General features: G+C 40.6%; 1 protein-coding gene and 1 long non-coding RNA gene across 2 annotated transcripts in view; both read left to right on the forward strand.

Annotated features, from left to right (window-relative positions):
* ATP13A4 (ATPase 13A4) overlaps positions 1-11035 on the forward strand; it is a 146119-nt gene extending 135084 nt beyond the window's left edge. Inside the window, exons 28-30 of the mRNA XM_082624218.1 lie at positions 520-608; positions 2667-2747; positions 7508-11035. Coding sequence (XP_082480344.1) covers positions 520-608; positions 2667-2747; positions 7508-7720 — 383 coding nt within the window. The 3' untranslated portion in view covers positions 7721-11035. The remainder of the gene's footprint in view (positions 1-519; positions 609-2666; positions 2748-7507) is intronic.
* A 4766-nt stretch (positions 11036-15801) lies between these two features.
* LOC309806806 lies at positions 15802-18162 on the forward strand. The gene is made up of 3 exons (XR_014294444.1): positions 15802-16088; positions 16205-16335; positions 17759-18162. It is a non-coding gene; the product is annotated as an uncharacterized lncRNA (long non-coding RNA).
* The last annotated feature ends 1212 nt before the right edge of the window (positions 18163-19374 follow it).

A 19374-nucleotide genomic window follows, 5' to 3' on the forward strand; every position in this document is an offset into this window, starting at 1 on the left:
CTGACCTCTGCATGATTGCAATTCAAACATTTGTTTATTTACAGTCCTCCTTTTTCCAAGAAAAGGATTTGAGGCAGATGATTTTTTTTTAACATCTTTATTGGAGTATAATTGCTTTACAACGGTGTGTTAGTTTCTGCTTTATAACAAAGTGAATCAGCTATACACATACATGTGAAGTGGATGATTTGCATTAAAGAGACTCAGATACTTGGATATCTCCAAGGCATTTATTGAAAACGTTATTTTGTCAGTATTACCCTATATGTATGTCCCATTTTTATTAATTGAAACATATAACATGCAAGTGAAATTTTCCAGTTACCTCAAGGACATACATAGAAATAGTAGAGGTGAGACCCATTGCATAGAAATGAGTACTTTTCATCTATTTTGCTGAGTTTGTATGTAGGAATCAAGTAAATCTAATCAGTGTTAATCTAGAATATGTGTATCAATGGATGTGATACTCTGGACTCAGATTTCTCTAAATGATAGCTTGTGTTCTTATTTCCTCAGATATATTTGTCCTTGTGCTGGTCATACAGCTGAGTGTGTGTCTATTCATTCTATTTGCCGATATTCCAGAATTATATAGGCGTCTGGATGTAAGTCTTATCTCTGGGATATGATGATATTTTATAGTTATATAACACTCCGACTTCAAAAAGCAGGCCACAATTGCAATTGACATGGATTCTTGACACCTTTTATTCTTCTGAGATGGTAGGGTTAAAATGAATGCTGAATTTATTCATAGTTTTTATTTAAGCTGGTCGGGAAATAAAATTCTGTCTAGCCTTGATTTCAAGTATTTCAAAAGCATTGAACATTTTTCCTTTAAAAGATCCCTGTAAGATTGGAAATTCTATTTATACATTTTCTCTTTCAAATGTGAGAGAATTTTCTCTTAAATGGTTTTGTTTTGAAGCTGTTTAAAACAGTTTTGCCTATAACACTTTTGGGGTTAATTCTCAAATCTGTATTTACATTTTTTCTTTAACTTTTTAAAAATGTGTTTTTCTGTATTACATACTTAATGTCTGCAAAAGTTACGTTCAAAGATCCATATCTTACCTCAAGTACTATCTTACAGTTTTGTGATTTTGAGACAACTGTGAAACTCTAGAAGAGACAGAAATTTTACATATTCAAACAAGGGAAAATGTATATTTTGATTCTTCTAATCTATTCTTCTTTTGAATTAGAAGTTAATCATTAATAAAAGTCCTTTAGACCAATAAATAGGATACAGAAGAGGTGATAAAAGGAACTGAGCTTTTAGTTCTTTGTAAAATTGCCTGTCTGCTTCTCCATCTCAAAGATAAGTTTCATGAGGGCCAAGATCCTATCTTATTCATTCTTGTATTACCAGTGCCTGGCATAGTGAATGCCACATAATGGCAATGACTGACTGACTGGTCATTGCAGATCAGGCTCCTAAATGTAGACAAGCATTTGGAGTACATAGTGCATTCCAAACCAGCAACACCTTCACAAGCCCATGGTGACATTTGACATATAAACTAATATCTACATTCAGTTTTTTGTTTTTATAATTGTATTACTGTGGTTAACAGTATAATTGTATTCATGAATTAGATTAGGTACTCATGGAGATAAATAGTCTTTGCCCACTAGTCTTCTAAATGAGTTAAAATTCCTTAATCCTGCCGAAGTTAAGGTTAAAACATGTTGGATTTAGTTACACTCTTAAGTTAGTGAAGACTGTTTCAGAGGGGCTGAGACCTCTTGTAACAAAATAAGGAATGTATTTGTTTTGGAGGGAACCTGTGCAGAGTCATTGCCAGCATGACTTCAAAAAATTCTGCAAAGGATTAGTGCTCATAAAATAATTATTTTTCTTATTACATAAAATAATGGGTGCATTTTAAAAAATGTAACTATGTAAGTAAGGAAAATTATAACATCATTAACTATAGCCTTCCATCTTTGAAAATTCATATATTACAAATGTGTGTTTGATTTATGAAGTTTATTTTATTTTAAATGGAATCATGATGCTTTGCAACCTAATTATTGCTCATTTTTTAAAAATTCATATATATTTTTTAAATAGAGAAAACATTCCCATGGTTTAAAATTCAAAAGTTTAGAGAAGTTATGTGGTGAAAACCTCCTTCCCATCCTTGTTCCCCAACTACCAGTTCCTCTCTCTGGAGACAACTGATAACACCAGCTTATTTTACATACTTTCAGATATGCATTATACATGTGTACATATACATTTCTTATATGTATATTATACCATGTTTACACAAATAGTAACAAACTGTTACATTGTCCAAGTCTTCTGAGATGGATATCCAGGTGAGGTGAGATGTGTAAGAAAGTTATTGGAAGAATTACCTATGAAGGAAAAAAAAAAAAAAGATTAGGAAGCCAGTGGAGGTGGGGAGGATGCCACACTATGATGTGGGTCTGACCCCTGCGAAGGACAGAGGGAAGGAACGCGAGCTGGATCAGTTGAGTTTCAGACTGCAGTGCAATTCCAAGAAAGTCAAGCCAAAGTTGCCCATCAGAGGTGTCTAGTGTCTCACAAGAATGAGTGTGGTTAGAAGCCCTGCATGTACACTGTGAACAGCATGAAGTTTTTGCAGCATAATTAGTCTTCAGACTGACTGTGCTTTTTCATCTCCCACCAGCTGCTCTGCACTCCTGTCCTGTGGAGGGTTTACATTGTCCTTATGCTTGGCTCCAATTTCATTGTATCCCTTGTCATGGAGGTAAGTGGCCTCAGTTTGCTGATTGCTAGTTGGGGTGGTGGAGGCATTCTCTGGGAGTGTGAAAAAGGAACAGCTTTAGCTGACAAGGCTCAACAGTGCAAGGGTCTCCCTTCCTTGGCAACATGAGCAATGATGCTTCCCTCTGATGAATTCCAAACAAGGTATACGTTTGCCTATCTGTAAAGTGGGGCTGGGGAGGATGGGAGAAGGTCCTATCCATTTCTAAAATTCACAAATAGAGACCCAACTCAATTCATTCAAATTTCTTCAAAAGAAACTGATATATGAGTCACATACTATAAGATTTACCTTTTTAGGGCTTCCCTGGTGGCGCAGTGGTTGAGAGTCCGCCTGCTGATGCAGGGGACACGGGTTCGTGCCCCAGTCTGGGAGGATCCCACATGCCTCGGAGCAGCTGGGCCCGTGAGCCATGGCCGCTGAGCCTGTGAGTCCGGAGCCTGTGCTCCGCGGTGGGAGAGGCCACAACAGTGAGAGGACCGTGTACCGCAAAAAAAAAAAAAAAGAAAAGATTTACATTTTTAAAGTGTATGATTCAGTGGCTTTTAATATGTTCACTGAGTTGTTCAACCTCCAACACTGTCTAATTCTAGAACATTCTCATCACCCTGAAAGAAATCCCACACCCATTAGCAGTCACTCATTTCCCCTTCTTCCTCCTTCACCCCCTGGCAACCACTAAACTACTTTCTGTCTCTATGGATTTGCCTACTCTGGACATTTCATATAAAGGGGATCATACAGTATGTGGTCTTTCGTGTCTGGCTTCTTTCACTGAACAACTTCTATCATTTTTACTTTACAGATGGAAAATGAGATTCAGAGTGAGCTTTTCCCAGCTTTTATTCTTTATGCTCCATTTCCCCAGGAAAACGAGCTTGTGCTCCCCCTTTGCCTTGCTACGCGCTTTACTCTCTCCTCCTTCAATGCTGTTAGACACAATCCCCATTTCTTAAAGCCCACTCTTGGAGGGGGTGCCCCAGAAAAGGCATCCATTCTGTAGGAAGGATGAGCTTTAAGACTCCATCTGTCCCCATTCCTGTGTTCACTTACAAACCCAGACTGGTTCCAGTGAGCGGGGATTCGTGGTGGGCTGGCGCACCTGGGGCCTGACAGCTCTGCAGTATTTTGTATGCAGGAGCTCCAGAGCCTTCCTTACTAAGCAGGGTAAAGGCTGTGCAGGAGCAGGTGGCAGAACAGGACATAGAATTAGGATAAGGAGCATCTATCTCTCTGCTAAACTAGGACGTCTCAAACTTGAGTGGGCATCAGAATTCCCTGGAGGGCTTGTTAAAACACAGATTGTCCAGCCCTGCCCCAGCATTTCTGACTTGGTAGGTCTGAAGTAGATACAAGCTTTTGTTTCTAATAAGTTGCCAGGTAATTCTGATGCAGCTGACTCAGGAATCACACTGAGGAGTCCTGTGCTAAACCATATGGTCCCCAAAGCCACCGAATTAGTAAAAGAGCATTGCCATGAGAGTCCTCTTATGGAGTTACAGAAAGATGGTCCTTGTCCTTTAAGGGATAATCTTATGTATATATCTTATTCCTGTCCATGATCATGTTATTTCTTCTGTCTAGTACATCTTTCCCCATTTCTGCATATCGAAATAACATTCCATCCTCTGTGGCACAGCTAGAGTATTAGCCTGTTCATGAATTTTTCCTGATTCCTGGATCAGTTAGGCAAGTAAAAAAGCTCAGCAAACAGTGGCTTAAACAATAAAGATATTTATTGACTCACTTAACAAGAAGATTGGAAGCCAGTGGCTTCAGATCTAGTTTAGTGTCTCTGTGGCATCATTAGGACTCTGCATCCTTCCACCTTTTTGTCTCACCATCCTTAGATGTTGGCCTTCATGTTTGTGCTTGTTGCTTATGGGGCCCAGCTAGCTCCCATGTAGCTAGGCTTTATGTCTGTTTTCAGTGCAGGAAAAAAATGGAAGAAGAGGTACCAGCAAGCTTTTTTTTTCCCACAAGTATGAACCTTTTATCAGGAAGCAAAAAATTTCCTGCAGCCCACCAGAAGGCTTCCTCTTATGCTTCATTGCTTAGAACTCTGTCTCATAGTCAGCTTTAGTAGAAAAGGACTCTGGGAAGGTGGATCTATGCCAAAAAGTTAGACAAATTGGCTTAGACTAGTTATGATTTTTTTTAAGGTGGGCAGGGAAGAGCCAGGAGGAATGGGCTGTAGGGTGATCAAGCAACAAAGTCTGCCATAATCCCCCAGCAGGAAGCCATTCTCCTTCAGTATATTTGCAGCTAAGAATATAGCTGCAGAGTAGTCTACCTGGGTTTGAATCCTGGCTCCACCCTTTCTTGTTGTCTGACTTTGGTCAGGTCACTACACTTTTCTGTGTCTCTGTTTCCTCATCTGCAAAATGATGATAATAATGGTACCTTATCTCATAGGGTTACTGTGAGCATGAAATGTAAACAGTGAAAAACTCATAGTAAGCGCTTAGTAAATATAAGCTCTTATTATTATGTTATCTCTTGTGGTACTCACCATTCCTTACTTTGTGTCTAGCAATCATTTATTCATTCACTCTTTCCACAAGCATTTGTTGAACCTGTGCCATGTACTAGGGCATGATGTGAAAGGGGTAATAATAGCAGAAGGGTAGAGCTCACAATCTACAGGGAGAAAGAAGACAAGCGTTATAGTTATCTGCGTATAAATTTCTTTTTTTGCTTGCCATTAAACTATGGCAAGAAGTCATCTTACTAACTGTAACAATTACTTTATTCTATTAGGAGCTGGGTAAAGGTTTATTCAATTCTTAAATGTAAGAAGTAAGCCTGCCCACCCCCAGCAGATGGAGACAGTAATTTGATACTCACGAAACAAGTTTCAGTGAGACCTTATCCTTACTTGCTGGGTCTCATGATCTAACCTCCTGCTAACAGGCAGAGGAGCTAATGTGGATAGCTTTAACACCCTCCCTTTTACTACTTATGCATTGTGTGAATGTGTGTGTGTGTGTGTATATGTATGTGTGTGTGTGTGTGTGTGTATATATATAGATATATGAATTATTTGAATGTCAGAAGAGCTCATGTGATGAAGTTTTGTTTTTTTCTTTAAGAAATGGTATATCATCAAGGCTTTCCTTTAGTTTCTCATTCTACATCTAATTTACAGTGTACAGTGACAGGACGGATTATTTCTCAGTGATTTCTTTGATTCCCTTTTCAGAGCAGCAAAGTAATACAGGTCATCACATTTGTAGAATTGTAACAAAGCTCAAGATATTGTGTAGAGCACTAATGTCTTGCGTGTGTGTGTGTGTGTGTGTGTGTGTGTGTTCATTTGTTTTGTATGAAGCCTGCTAAGATTTCCTGGACATAAGTTAGATTTTAAAACCTTTAATTGAATACCTATGATCCTGCCTTATCTCAGCTCTAAGGAGAGCTACTGTTCTCTTGTTAATTAAAGAGGACAAAAAACCTTCATCTGGGAAAGTAAAGGAACAGGTTTGGCTAGGTGATCCCTGAGGTTTGCAAGATGCTGATAAGATGGCTGTGTGAGTGTTTAACAGCCTGTTGGCAGATGATCAGTTTTTAGAGGAATATTCAGACTAGCTGCTCTCTATGATTTCCATGGGCAGTGGGCTCAGATGTCAAAGATGGGTGGATTTTAGGAAACCACTATCTCTAGCAAAGTTCCTTGTAGAATCCTACAGAATTAACTCTTTCAGTTTCGCAAAGATACCACTGACAGACACCAAATCCAGTTCTAATTCTATGGGACAGCTTGGGTCCTCATATTTTCCTCTTTGTTTCTTTCATGATAACTTATAAGATGGTCAATCTTTGTGACCACATATGATGAAAAAAATGAATTTAACATAATCCCTCATGTGCTATGTATTATAAGTTATAACTTGGGCTCTATTCAAGGCTCAGTCTAACTCATGAAGTAAAATGCCAGTCCAAAATGTTTTCAGAGGACATATCTTTTGTCATCTTAAAAAACGCATTGCAATGAAATATTTGTAGGTGAAGTTTGGAGGCTTATGTGAATGAGGCTGCAATGCACAGCCGTTTGTTAAATGAATAGTTCAGGAGAATGGTAAAGGGAAGTAGCTATGCCATGCCATGCTCTGCATTGTAAGGGGGGTTATATAATCCTAATGACAAATATAAGAGGAAGGAATTATTATTTCTAATCACTGAGGCTCAGATAGGGTAATTAACTTGCCCATAGTAGGTGTCAGAGCTGGGATTCAAATCCAGATCTGTTCAGCTCAAAAACTGTGGCCCACATCCCAAATTTTACCTGTGTTCATGGCTACTCAGTGATGTGCCATGGTACACTCAAGTCACGTCATAAGCATGGCATATCTTTCTATTAGGTCAATACCATTTGGTAGTAGATAATTTAAAGTGTCATTTATATTAAATCACATATGGATGTGATATGGAGTGAACTGCAGAATTTGGATGCTTTTACATTTAACTTACATATGAAATTCTTGAGGCAGACTACTTCAAGCTATGTTTCTGGATTCTTGAGACTGTTTCTCTCTCTTCTTCCAGAAGAGTTTCTTAAGTGGAAAAGTTTGAGAGGTCATGACCTATCACATGAAATCACCTTGGATTTGTCAGAAGCTCAAATTCTATGTCAAGCTAGATTGAAGCAGTCAATGCAGTAGTGCCTTATGAGGATCTATGGAAGGCTGTATTCTGGAAACACTTAACTTCTGATTGTAAACAGTAACTCTTTTATTTTTCAGGAGGCCATCATTGAAAATAGAGCCCTGTGGATGATAATCAAAAGATGTTTTGGCTATCAATCAAAAAGCCAGTATCGGATATGGCAGAGGGCCTTGGCAAATGACCCCACTTGGCCCCCCATAAACCAGACCTCCTACTCTGACATGCCGGCGTGTGGCAGGGGAGTGTCTTATAGCAACCCGGTGTTTGAGAGCAACGAGGAACAACTTTGAAGGCAATGTGATATCCAAGTTTATATAACATAGTAACGATGACAAAAGGGACCAGTTTCAGTGATTTGTTTTTAAGCAGTGAGACTCTTACAATATCAGCTAGATTTTTTGGAATCAAAAACCTACCCAATCATGGTGACAAATTAAACTCTTTTTGATAAAATACTTTCTAAAGAGCAGAACACTGCCCTAGGAGAATGTTTTTCTCTTGGCTTCTGAAAGTATCAGAGGTGTTCAGTGATTCAAGAATGGTCCAGGGATGGCAATGGGCCAAGAGATTGGGAGGCTAAAGGAGAAGGAGAGTATGTAATCTTTCTTCTTAGATAATATATTTTTTAAATGAGTTGAGGGAAAGTAGCATAGAATTGTAAACATGTTAAAGATCATTTTTGAATTCTTATTTCATTGATGGAAAAACAAATGCATGAGAACCATCACACCACTCTTCACTGTCTGGTTTCCTTTCCTTTATGGTACTTTTCAGATTTGAGATGTTTCCTTCCATTTCTGGCCTTCCTCTAGTATTAGTAAGGATAGGCTTAGCCGATGCTGCAATAACAAACAACTCCAGTATCTCAGTGTCTTAACACTGAGCTTCTGTCTTGATCCGGGTGGCTCTTTAGAATAGCCCTCCCTGGAGTGGTAACTGCTCCAATCTGATGGCTCCACCGACTCAACACAAGGACTCCATGTATATTGCAACGGGGAAGGAGGATGGAGGCTCTTCACTGTGTCAAAGTGGTACACATCTCTCCCATCACTCATACCACATTAACCAGGGATTTGGCAAAGAAACCAGGAGCACAGTCTCCTGTATTTAGGGCTGGCTTCATGGGCATACAATCTGGCAGTTGCATAGGGCCTCATGCTCAGAAAGGTCCCATTGTTGGTTTAATACTCTGCTATTGCCATCTTGAAAGTCCTTATTTTTAATAAGGGTCCCCCAAATTACATAGTTGGTCTGGCTTATATTCCTGGAAAAGAAAGGAAAGTAGCACAAATCCAAGAGCACTAGAACTATCCACTAACCTCTGGCTCCTGACTCTGTGGACATCTATGTTTTAGGAACCCCGCATCTCGTGTGCCCAATTCCAGGAACCACATCCCATGTGCCCAATTCCAGGAATTTTTACTCCTCTGCTCTATTATTTTTGAGAAAAGTTAGTCTTGTGCTACAACATTATATGTTATCATTAACATAAGTCCTCATACAACGTACGCATTTCTTAAGCTTGAGGCTTTAGATTTCAGAAAACAAAAATTTCCCTTGTTTTATCGTTAGTACAATTTGGTTATATTGAGCTCAGCAGACAACACTGGATTCTAGGAAAACGTCCACAAATAGTATTTTAAAGCAAAAGCAACATTTTCATGACAAACATCAAATCCTATATGAATGTTCCAGGCAGGGAGTGAGTCCCTGGCTGGTTGGCTACTTCCCAAGAGTAGCTTGGGAATGCTTCCCAATCTGCAAGCATTCCCTTACCCGGCTTAACTCCTGACCATGGTTCTGGAACATGGTGCAGATAATTCTGGAACATGGTGTATCTCAGCCACAAAGTTACCTTGTCGTTTCTGGTTTTAAAATAGGGTGTGAAGAATCATTAGAGCAGGCTGCAGGATCTTTGTCTTCCTCAGTACAGAAAGAAATGTCTCCTTTGACAAAGTCAGCCTTGGCAGTGATATGGAAGCTCTGAATGTCTTTTTCTAAAACTGATAGCTGTTCTCATTTTTCTAAAGTTGTGGGCAGGGGCAAGCTGGAGATAGTCTGCAGCCTAGTGACGAGCAAGTGTGGGTTGCACCTTGGACACAAATCTTCAGCGAACCTGCTGTTACCTCCAAATACCTCCTAATTACTAAGCTCCAACGGGGCAGGGGTGCATGGTGTGATCTCACAGTCAAACAGAGTGAATTTCTTCTTTGCCAGGTGCAAGGAAGCAAGCCTTTGCTAATACCAGGGCCTTCTGTTCAAATGAATGCAAGGCATCCTGCCAGCCTTAGGCTAGAGGTGTGTTAAAAACAAAACAAAACCCCAAACCACAAGTGTCTGTTTGTTTTTCTGCAATTCTGAGCTGCTTTTGTCTTGATCTGAAGTGATTCCATCCTCAGCAATTCACACACAGCTGGCAGGGAACAGGGACGGAGGACTCTGGTTCCTCACCAGCCAAACAGCCATAAAATCTTGGCCAAAAGGGACTCATTCTAAAGATGGTTCTTGAGACGAACTACATCTTAGAGGCAGTGAGTGAAAGACCAGGAAGTGCTTAGCCTGGAAAAATGGGGATTCAGGGGATGCCAGAATGGTAGTCAAACACTTGAAGGAGTTACCGTGAGAGAGAAAGCTCTGACCTGGATCCGGCGGCACCACCAGTGGGTGAAGAGCACGATGGGAGTGGCTTCGGGCTGACACAAAGACCACTACCCTAACAGTCGGCACTGCCAGAGGTGGAAGTTGGTGACTTCTGTGTGCACTCCGTGACATTGGTGGTTGCAGCAGATATTCAAAGACCAATTAGCAAGGGAAGTCAAGTATCAGATGAAACTCAATTACCTGCAGGTTTCCTTTCAGGCTTGATACACCCAGTGTCTCAGTCTCACGCTGTGATGCGAAACTTTTATGACTGCTGCCCACACAGAATATCAGATTGACCCTGTGGGGGGCTAGGCTGGGGAGATCCCATGGTGAGGATGCACAGGCTGATTGCTCTGTACCTTGGAAGGTGGTTTCTGATGGGACAGGAACCTAGACAAAAGCTGCACAGAGTGGGGCCCTGACTGCCAAATTGACAGCTGGGGGATACTTCTGATGTGAGTATTTTCTCAGAAAGAGGTGTTTGAAAATTTTGAGAAAAAGAACATGAGACAGTGCCCCCAACCCAAGGGCAGTGCTACCTGTGCCCGATATGCTTTCCTGACCAGGACTTGGAGGAGAAAAGTACATAGTCACCTGGTCCAAACCATTTGGGAGGGTCCCCTGTATGTTTACTCCAAGGTATACGGCTCTTACCCATAGAGAAGAACCCTGACTCCAGGCTCGCCTTGCTAACTATGGAATGATGGAAATAGAGAATGGAAGTACGGCTGTGCCATGTATGTCCTCATGTGCTCACAGAAGTGTGCATTACACACTTGCAGATGTGATGACTGGAAAAAGGGATTATATATTCAGAGGCTTGTATGTTGTTTATGCTATAATAATTTATTCTGTACAAAGGAGGCAAGTAAAATCTATCCTTCTGTTCTTCTAAAATCAGTCTCTCTTTCTCCGCAGTGAAGTCTTTCATTCTGGATAATAAAATGGTGTGGTTTCCTCCAGTAATGCTGAGTCAAAGCAATATCTTTACAAAGTCCCAGGCATTTCTAACACTGCAGATGCTATTATTCCCTTCTTTGTTACAGGACGTTACAGTCTCCAAAACACCTGTACACTCGTGCTTTTATTTAAGCCTCATAACAGTCTTAGGAGGAAGGCAGGGCAAGGATTACTATCCTCCTTCTTTTCATGAGGTACCAAATCCTCCAAAGGCTTAGTAACTTGTCCGAGGACACACAGCTCGTGAGTGGAGGGGCTGGAGCTGTATTCAGACATGGGACCTCTCTGCCTGCGAAGTCTCTGCTGTGTCACTCTTCCATGTTGTTTTCCCCAAGATGTTTGAAGCACCAACAATCAAGAAGCAAGCAAGGCAACTATACAATGGATTGCCATCATGAGTATGAATTCCTCCAGAAAGAGTTTTTAGTTTTCCTAGAAGTTCTCTTGGACCTAACCATCAGTCACAGAAGAAGTCAACTCCCACAGCTGAGAGAGTAAAATCATAAAACCAGAGATCTGTGAGCCTATGTCATGAGATCACATAAAGCTCTGGTTTTTGCCTTCAGTCTCCAGAAGCAGAAACCTGTATCTCTGCTTGAACTTTGCTCAGCCCCTACTTTGTACAGCTTTCTTTAGGGTTATATGAATTCTCTTGCGGCTTTGTACTATGCTCACTTCTTTATGCTTAAGAAAAAACCCTTGAAAATTGCTGCCACACAACATAGGCTGTCCTTTGGGTTCCATTAGACTTGTTAAAAGAACCCTTTAAACTTTATCAACGAAATGACTTTCTTCAAAATTGAACAATACAAATAAAAACAACAATGACAAAACACACCTCTCCTAGAAGTGTTGACAGAGCCTTAGGAGTGAGTCACCCTGGCATTCCCAAACATGTCAAGCTTGTTCCTTCCCTGGGAAGACTGCATTTGCCGTCCTTTCTGCCTTGAATGCTGCCCCCACTCTCACCAACCCCTACCCTCCTGGCTGACTCCATTCTCCTTCAGGTTTCAGCTCACTGGTCAGTCTGCCCTGACCCGACACTTTATCCAAGGGTTTCCTCTCCCCACTAGCTCAGTTTGTTTTCTATATAATACTTGAGCAACCCTTCAGGAGACTGAGGTTGAAAAAATCCCAATTGTTTGAGATCACACACTTAGGAAATGGGTGACCTGAGTCTAAAATCCTAGTCTTCAGGTTCCCAAATGAAGGTCCTTTATGTTTTTCACTCCTAGCCAGATTCTGCTCATCAAATCATCTAATCCACTAGGGAAAAGAATGTAACATGTTGTAGAGCAACATCCATGTTTGAATGTAGAATACTCAAAGGGTTATCCAGACTCTCCCAGCTCTATTTCCTTGCCATCTCCTTTCGATTCTCTCTCCTTAGTGTTTCAGTTTCATGAAAAATCTGATAAAGCACTGGCCTGTGATAAAGGCTGCACACATATGGACTATGGAAACTCTGTTGAGTTTGTAGTTGTGGATAAGGGTGATAATGCTGCCAGAAGGTCTCACATACGTTGCGTGTATTATGCACTGCACAACTCAAGGGGGCACCATTCACATTGTATCACAAGCCAAAAGTGGTGGTTCTGTGTGATATCAAGAAGGCTTTGTGGGTAAGTGAGGACTTTTCCTTGTGTAACCACAAACATGGGCATGCAATGAAGAGTCCCACCTGTCCCCCTCCAATCAGTTCTTAAATCCCTGCATGCTCTCTTGGCTGTATCTCTCGAGTAGAACTTCCTCTCCTCTAAGACGTTGGCCACCACCTGCCTGAATATAAGAATCTCTTATCTGGTCTCCCCAACTGAAGTCTCTCTTCTAGTTTTGCTTCTCAAGGTCCCTATGAATTTTATCGCCCAACTTGATCATGCTACGTCCATGATCAGAAACCTTTCGTAGTCTAAATTATCTACCAAATAAAATACACATTGTTTAGTAAGGAATTTAAGACTCTTTGCACTGGCCACATCTGGCCTCATCTCAGACATTTCTCATCCTTGTACTCTATAAGGCAGCAAACTGTCATTCCCACACTCAGTAACTCACTTATTATTCCCAGCACTCTGTAATTCACTTATTTGCAGCATACAGTAACCACTTTCCCACCACAATACCTTTTCCCATGCAGTTTTCTCTATAATTGTTACTCTTATCTTTATACATCCAAATCCCATCTATTTCTCAAGATCCAGTTATAATGCCACCGGATCTGCCAAAACAAATGGGAGACCTCTTTTATCTGCACACACATCACACTCTACATACCCATCCTTTGGGTAGCAGGCAGTTCTTTTTACCTTGTATTATCATCCAGTAGTGTTTCAATTTCCTCCAATGCCTACAAAACCCCATTTAACTAGGAGCACATTCTCTGAGGGTAGGGACCAAGCCTGATTCATTTCGTTTTCCCACTCTATACACAGCACAGGGCCATGGTTGAGGCTCCGCAAGCAGCTGTGGCATGATTGAATAAAAAATATCACTGGGACACTTTGTTGATTTATTTCTCCTCCTTTGTCTGTGAACATCTGTTTTCCATTCAATACAAAGAAGCTTAACTAAAACATTAGGGTTATGAATAAAAACAACCAAAAGTGTAAAAGTATAGTGATTCCAGTGTTGTGCTTAATGAGTTTGGCTCATATGTATATACATATACATATACATGGTTTGTATAGCAGGTAGGGGAGGTGTGCTGTGGAATTAGAAGAGCTAGGTATATGCTACAAAGACCATCTTTATATGTAGAGGACACTAGAGGTTTATTTGTGAGTGAAAAGGCTCTCCTAGAAAGGTACTCGACCCGAGGGAAGAGAGAATTGAGGCAAGCAAACTTTTTCGAAAACCAAACAATGGATATTAGGGAACAGGGGGAGAGTTTAAGTATAATTGGCTCTGTATTTTCCAATTTGTTCTCTGGCTTCACCCTACCTTTACAAACTTTTGCAAGGGCCCAAGGAACAGAAAGCTGTGATGAAAAGAGAGAGAAAGAGATAAAAAATAGAGATAGGGATAGAGATAAAGATGGAGAAAGAGATAGGGATAGAGACAGAGATAGGGGTAGGGGTAGGGATAGAGATAGAGATAGGGGGAGGGATAGAGATGGGGCCCACTCTGTGGTCAATGTGTCAGAGTGTGATAAAAGCACAGTGGAGGGAATCCACCTGTGGCCTCTGTCACTTGGCAGTGATGCAACTGTGTGAGCACCAGAGGAAGATGCATTTTGCTACTGGCTGAGGGTGTCACACAGAGACTTATAAGTATTATAAACAGTCTGAGCATGTCTCCAAAATGGCTAAGGGAGGTAGAAAGTGGCTAAAGAAGATGAAAAATGGGGAGGTGTGACTAGAGTGGCGTGCAATTTGGGGTCCCCTGCAACTAACCTCCAGGTCAGATAAAGCCCATAGAAACCTCATGGAAGCAGCAGAGATCACCTTGGAGTGGTGCTCTGTGTGTCTGTGTGGGAGAGAAGAGCGTCCTGTCACCAGGAGCCCTACTGCAGTATTCCGTGGATCTTCTCAGTGATTCAGGAGAGACTTCAGCATGGCACTGCTTCTGTGATCCTGTTTTTGACTATGGTCTCAGGTTTATGTGACCAGGGAAACATAAGTTATAAAGATAGGAGAGATACCTATCCAGGAGGTGAAGGTGCATTTCATGAAAGCATATGCAGGAACATTTAGGGGTAAAGCACTCTGAGAAAACAGCTCGGAGCCCCAAGGCTACGCCATGTTCCTGGTCTGCTCAGGAACTAGGCAAAGTACAAGATAAAGTGGCTCCACAGCTGGCTGGATGCTTTTTCCTGAAAGCTGAGTCAGTTCTCTCTTGACCCAGCCCAAGGTTAGCCTTGAGAATTGGATAAGGGCTTCTTAAATAGCCTCAAGAATTCAGCCACAATCCATGACTAATTGGAAACTGGTTTGATCTGGGGACAATTTTATAGGTTCATTTCCTCCCTAGAGGGATCCTGTAATCTATTTGGTCTGGATGCCAAGAGTCATACTTGGCAAAGGCCAAATATTTGTGTCTGCCCACACCTAACCCTAGCACAGCGAGTGTCCCAGGGCAAACTGGGTAGCTCAGGCCTGCACCTGGAGCCTGTGCGGGTAGGCAGAGCTGGCTTTTGGGGGCGTAGGAACAGTGATGCTAGCTGAGGTCATGTGCTCACGACAAGTACCCCATGTCTGACCTCATCATGCGGGCCACACAGCACTCAGGTAGATAAAGTCAATCTCAAAAGTGTCGCTTTTGGGCAATGGCATATGGCAGCTAAGAGTATAAGCTTAGGAGTCAGGCAGGTCTGAGCTGTAACCCAGAATTCTCTGATTTGTGATTTTGAACAAATTAGTTACTATGTCTACCTCTTAGTTTCCCTGGCTATTGGCATGAGAATATTATTTATTACCTCATTCATAATGGCAAAAATCAAAAGAGATTAAGTGTGGCACATAATTTTTTTCCCTACATCTCTCAAACCTTTTTTTTTTGATAAAAGAACATTTCAAAATTTATTTTGGCATAGAGTAGATATTTACAAGGTTCTTAGCAAGGCAGGTGGGTAGCGTCCTCTGCTCTGACCTTAAGACGTGACATCTGGTTTTAAGTGGTCAGAGAATTAAAGCTTCCAAATCTGCTGAGTTAGCAACTCTAGAAAAATCTCTAGGGATGGTGATTTAAGACAATGAATAATCAGTGAAGAAAAGGGAAGGTAATTCTTAGATAACAGAATCTTCAACAGTGAAGGCTTTAAAACGAAAGGAATTTTTTGTCTCCAATTTTGTTCTGTGTCTTGTTCCGTGGAGGCACAACATTATTATGGTATGTAAGGCTTGCAGTGGTTTATGCTTTACTGAGAGTTACTTTACTTACCATAGCCTTGTATGGCAAGGAGTCCCTCAGGCTCACACACACACAAAAGTCTGTGTTGTCATGAGAAACCGGAGTCCCTCCAAAAGATGCCCCACTGATTCAAAAGCCAGGCACTTCTTTGTCAACAAAGACATCCGGGGCGAAAAGTCTGGAGGGCAATCTGCACTTGGCTCATTGGTAAGTCTTAATCACAGTCCCTGTTTATTTGATTCTTACTGACATTAATGTGAAATATCAGCAATTTTGCTTCCAAGACAGAATCCATTGACTTAATTTTTTCACTTTTTTTTCAGTTGTGCAATCAGAAATTCATTCATATGAGGAAGAGGCAGTTAATACCTATGGAAAAACGCCAGAGAATCAGTGGTCGGCCTGATTGCTTTTTGGCAAAGGCTGAACTCAAGATTTACCAAGGGAAGCCCATGTAAGTGTGACCTGAGGGGAAGTTACAAGTGCCAGAGCATTGCTGAGCCTGGAAAGTGGAATTTCAGTTACCTTGTAAGGTATTTCAGAGAAAATTATACATATGCAAATGCAAGGATGATGTATCACCATGTTGCTAAAACGGTGATTTCTTTTTTTTTTTTTTTAGGGTTTACTCTTTTTTTTTTAAATAGATCTTTTGTTTTATTCCAATAGCATAATTAAAAAAAAATTTAATAGATCTTTATTGGAGTATAATTGCTTCACAATACTGTGTTAGTTCCTGTTGTACACCAAAGAGAATCAGCCACATGCATACATATGTCCCCATATCCCCTCCCTCTTGAGCCTGCCTCCCACTCTCCCTATCCCACCCCTCTAGGTAATTGCAAAGCACCGAGCTGATCTCCCTGTGCTATGCTGCTGCTTCCCACTAGCTAACTATTTTACATTCGGTAGTGTATATATGTCCGTGCCGCTCTCTCACTTCGCCCCAGCTTCCCCCTTCCACCCCGTGTCCTCAGGTCCATTCTCTATGTCTACATCTTTATTCCTGTCCTGCCACTAGGTTCATCAGTACCTCTTTTTTTTTTTTTTTTTTTTTTTTAGATTCCATATATATGTGTTAGCATATGGTATTTGTTTTTCTCTTTCTGACTTCACTCTGTATGACAGACTCTAGGTCCAGCCACCTCACTATAAATAACTCAGTTTTGTTTCTTTTTATGGCTGAATACTATTCCATTGTATATATATGCCACATCTTCTTTATCCATTCATCTGTCGACGGACACTTAGGTTGCTTCCACATCCTGACTATTGTAAATAGAGCTGCAATGAATATTGTGGTATATGACTCTTTTTGAATTATGGTTTTCTCAGGGTATATGCCCAGTAGTGGGATTCCTGGGTCATATAGTAGTTCTATTTTTAGTTTTTTAAGGAGCCTCAATACTGTTCCCCATAGTGGTTGTATCAATTTACATTCCCACCAACAGTGCAGTAGTGTTCCTTTTTCACCACACCCTTTCCAGCATTTACTGTTTCTAGATTTTTTAACGATGGTCACTCTGACCAGTGTGAGGTGATACCTCATTGTAGTTTTGATTTGCATTTCTCTAATAATTAGTGATGTGGAGCATCTTTTCATGTGCCTCTTGGCCATCTGTATGTCCTCTTTGGTGAAATGCCTATTTAGGTTTTCTGCCCATTTTTTAATCGGATGGTTTGTTTTTTTGATATTGAGCTCCATGAGCTGTTTGTATATTTTGGAGATTAATCCTCTGTCCATTGTTTCATTTGGAAATATTTTCTACCATTCTGAGGGCTGTCTTTCCATCTTGTTTATGGTTTCCTTTGCTGTGAAAAAGCTTTTAAGTTTAATTAGGTCCCATTTGTTTTCATTTTTATTTTCATTACTCTAGGAGGTGAGTCAAAAAAGATCTTGCTGTGGACTTTCCTGGTGGTGCAGTGGTTAAGAATCCTCCTGCCAGTGCAGGGGATATGGGTTCAAGCCCTGGTCTCGGAAGATCCCACATGCTGTGGAGCAACTAAGCCCGTGTGCCACAACTACTGAGCCTGCACTCTAGAGCCCACGAGCCACACTACTGAGCCCATGTGCCACAACTGCTGAAGCCCATGTGGTCTACAGCCAGTGAGCCACAACTACTGAGCCTGCGTGCTGCAACTACTGAAGTCCATACACCTAGAAACCCATGCTCTGCAACAAGAGAGGCCACTGCAATGAGAAGCCCATGTATCACAATGAAGCGTAGCCCCCACTCACTATAACTAGAGAAAGCCCGGGTGCAGCAATGAAGACAGAACACAGAGAGTAAATAAATAAATAAATAAATAAATAAATGGATAAATAAATAAATAAATATGTAAATAAATACAAAACAGTAAATTGGTTTAAAAAAAAGATCTTGCTGTGGTTTATGTCAAAGAGTGTTTTTCCTGTGTTTTCCTCTAAGAGTTTTATAGTGTCTGGTCTCACATTTCAGTCTTTAATCCATTTAGAGTTTATTTTTTTGTATGGTGTTAGGGAGTGTTCTAATTTCATTCTTTTACATGTAGCTGTCCAGTTTTCCCAGCACCATTTATTGAAGAGGCTGTCTTTTCTCCATTGTATGTTAGCTCTTCTCTAAATGTTTAATAGAATTCACCTGTGAAGCCATTCTTCACTCCTTTGTCATAAATTAGGTGACCATATGTGCATGGGTTTATCTCTGGGCTTTTTATCCTGTTCCATTGATCTATGTTTCTGTTTTTGTGCCAGTAACATACTCTCTTGATTACTGTAGCTTTGTAGTATAGTCTGAAGTCAGGGAGCCTGATTCCTCCAGTTCTGTTTTTTTTTTTTTTTCTTATGATTGCTTTGGCTCTTTGGGGTCTTTTGTGTTTCCATACGAATTGTAAAGTTTTTTGTTCTAATTCTGTGAAGAATGCCATCGGTAGTTTGATAGGGATTGCATTGAATCTGTAGCTTGCTTTGGATAGTATAGTCATTTTCACAATATTGATTCTTCTAATCCAAGAACATGGTATATTTCTCCATCTGTTTATGTCATCTTTGATTTCTTTCATCAGTTTTTTATAATTTTCTGAGTGCAAGTCTTTCGCCTCCTTAGATAGTTTTATTCCTAAGTATTTTATTCTTTTTGTTGCGGTGGTAAACGGATTGTTCCCTTAATTTCTCTTCGGGATTTTTCGTTGTTAGTGTATAGGAATGCCAGAGATTTCTGTGCATTAATTTTGTATCTTGCAACCTTACCAAATTCATTGATTAGCTCTAGTAGTTTTCTGGTGGCATCTTAGGATTTTCTATGTACAGTATCATGTCATCTGCAAACAGTGACAGTTTTACTTCTTCTTTTCCAATTTGTATTCCTTTTATTTATTTTTCTTCTCTGATTGCCATGGCTAAGACGTCCAAAACTATGTTGAATAAGAGTGGTGAGAGTGGACATTCTTGTCTTATTCCTGATCTGAGTGGAAATGTTTTCAGTTTTTCACCACTGAGTATGATGTTTGCTGT

Source organism: Mesoplodon mirus, assembly GCF_964341445.2.
Source record: "Mesoplodon mirus genome assembly, chromosome: 6".
Classification (NCBI taxonomy): domain Eukaryota; kingdom Metazoa; phylum Chordata; class Mammalia; order Artiodactyla; family Ziphiidae; genus Mesoplodon; species Mesoplodon mirus.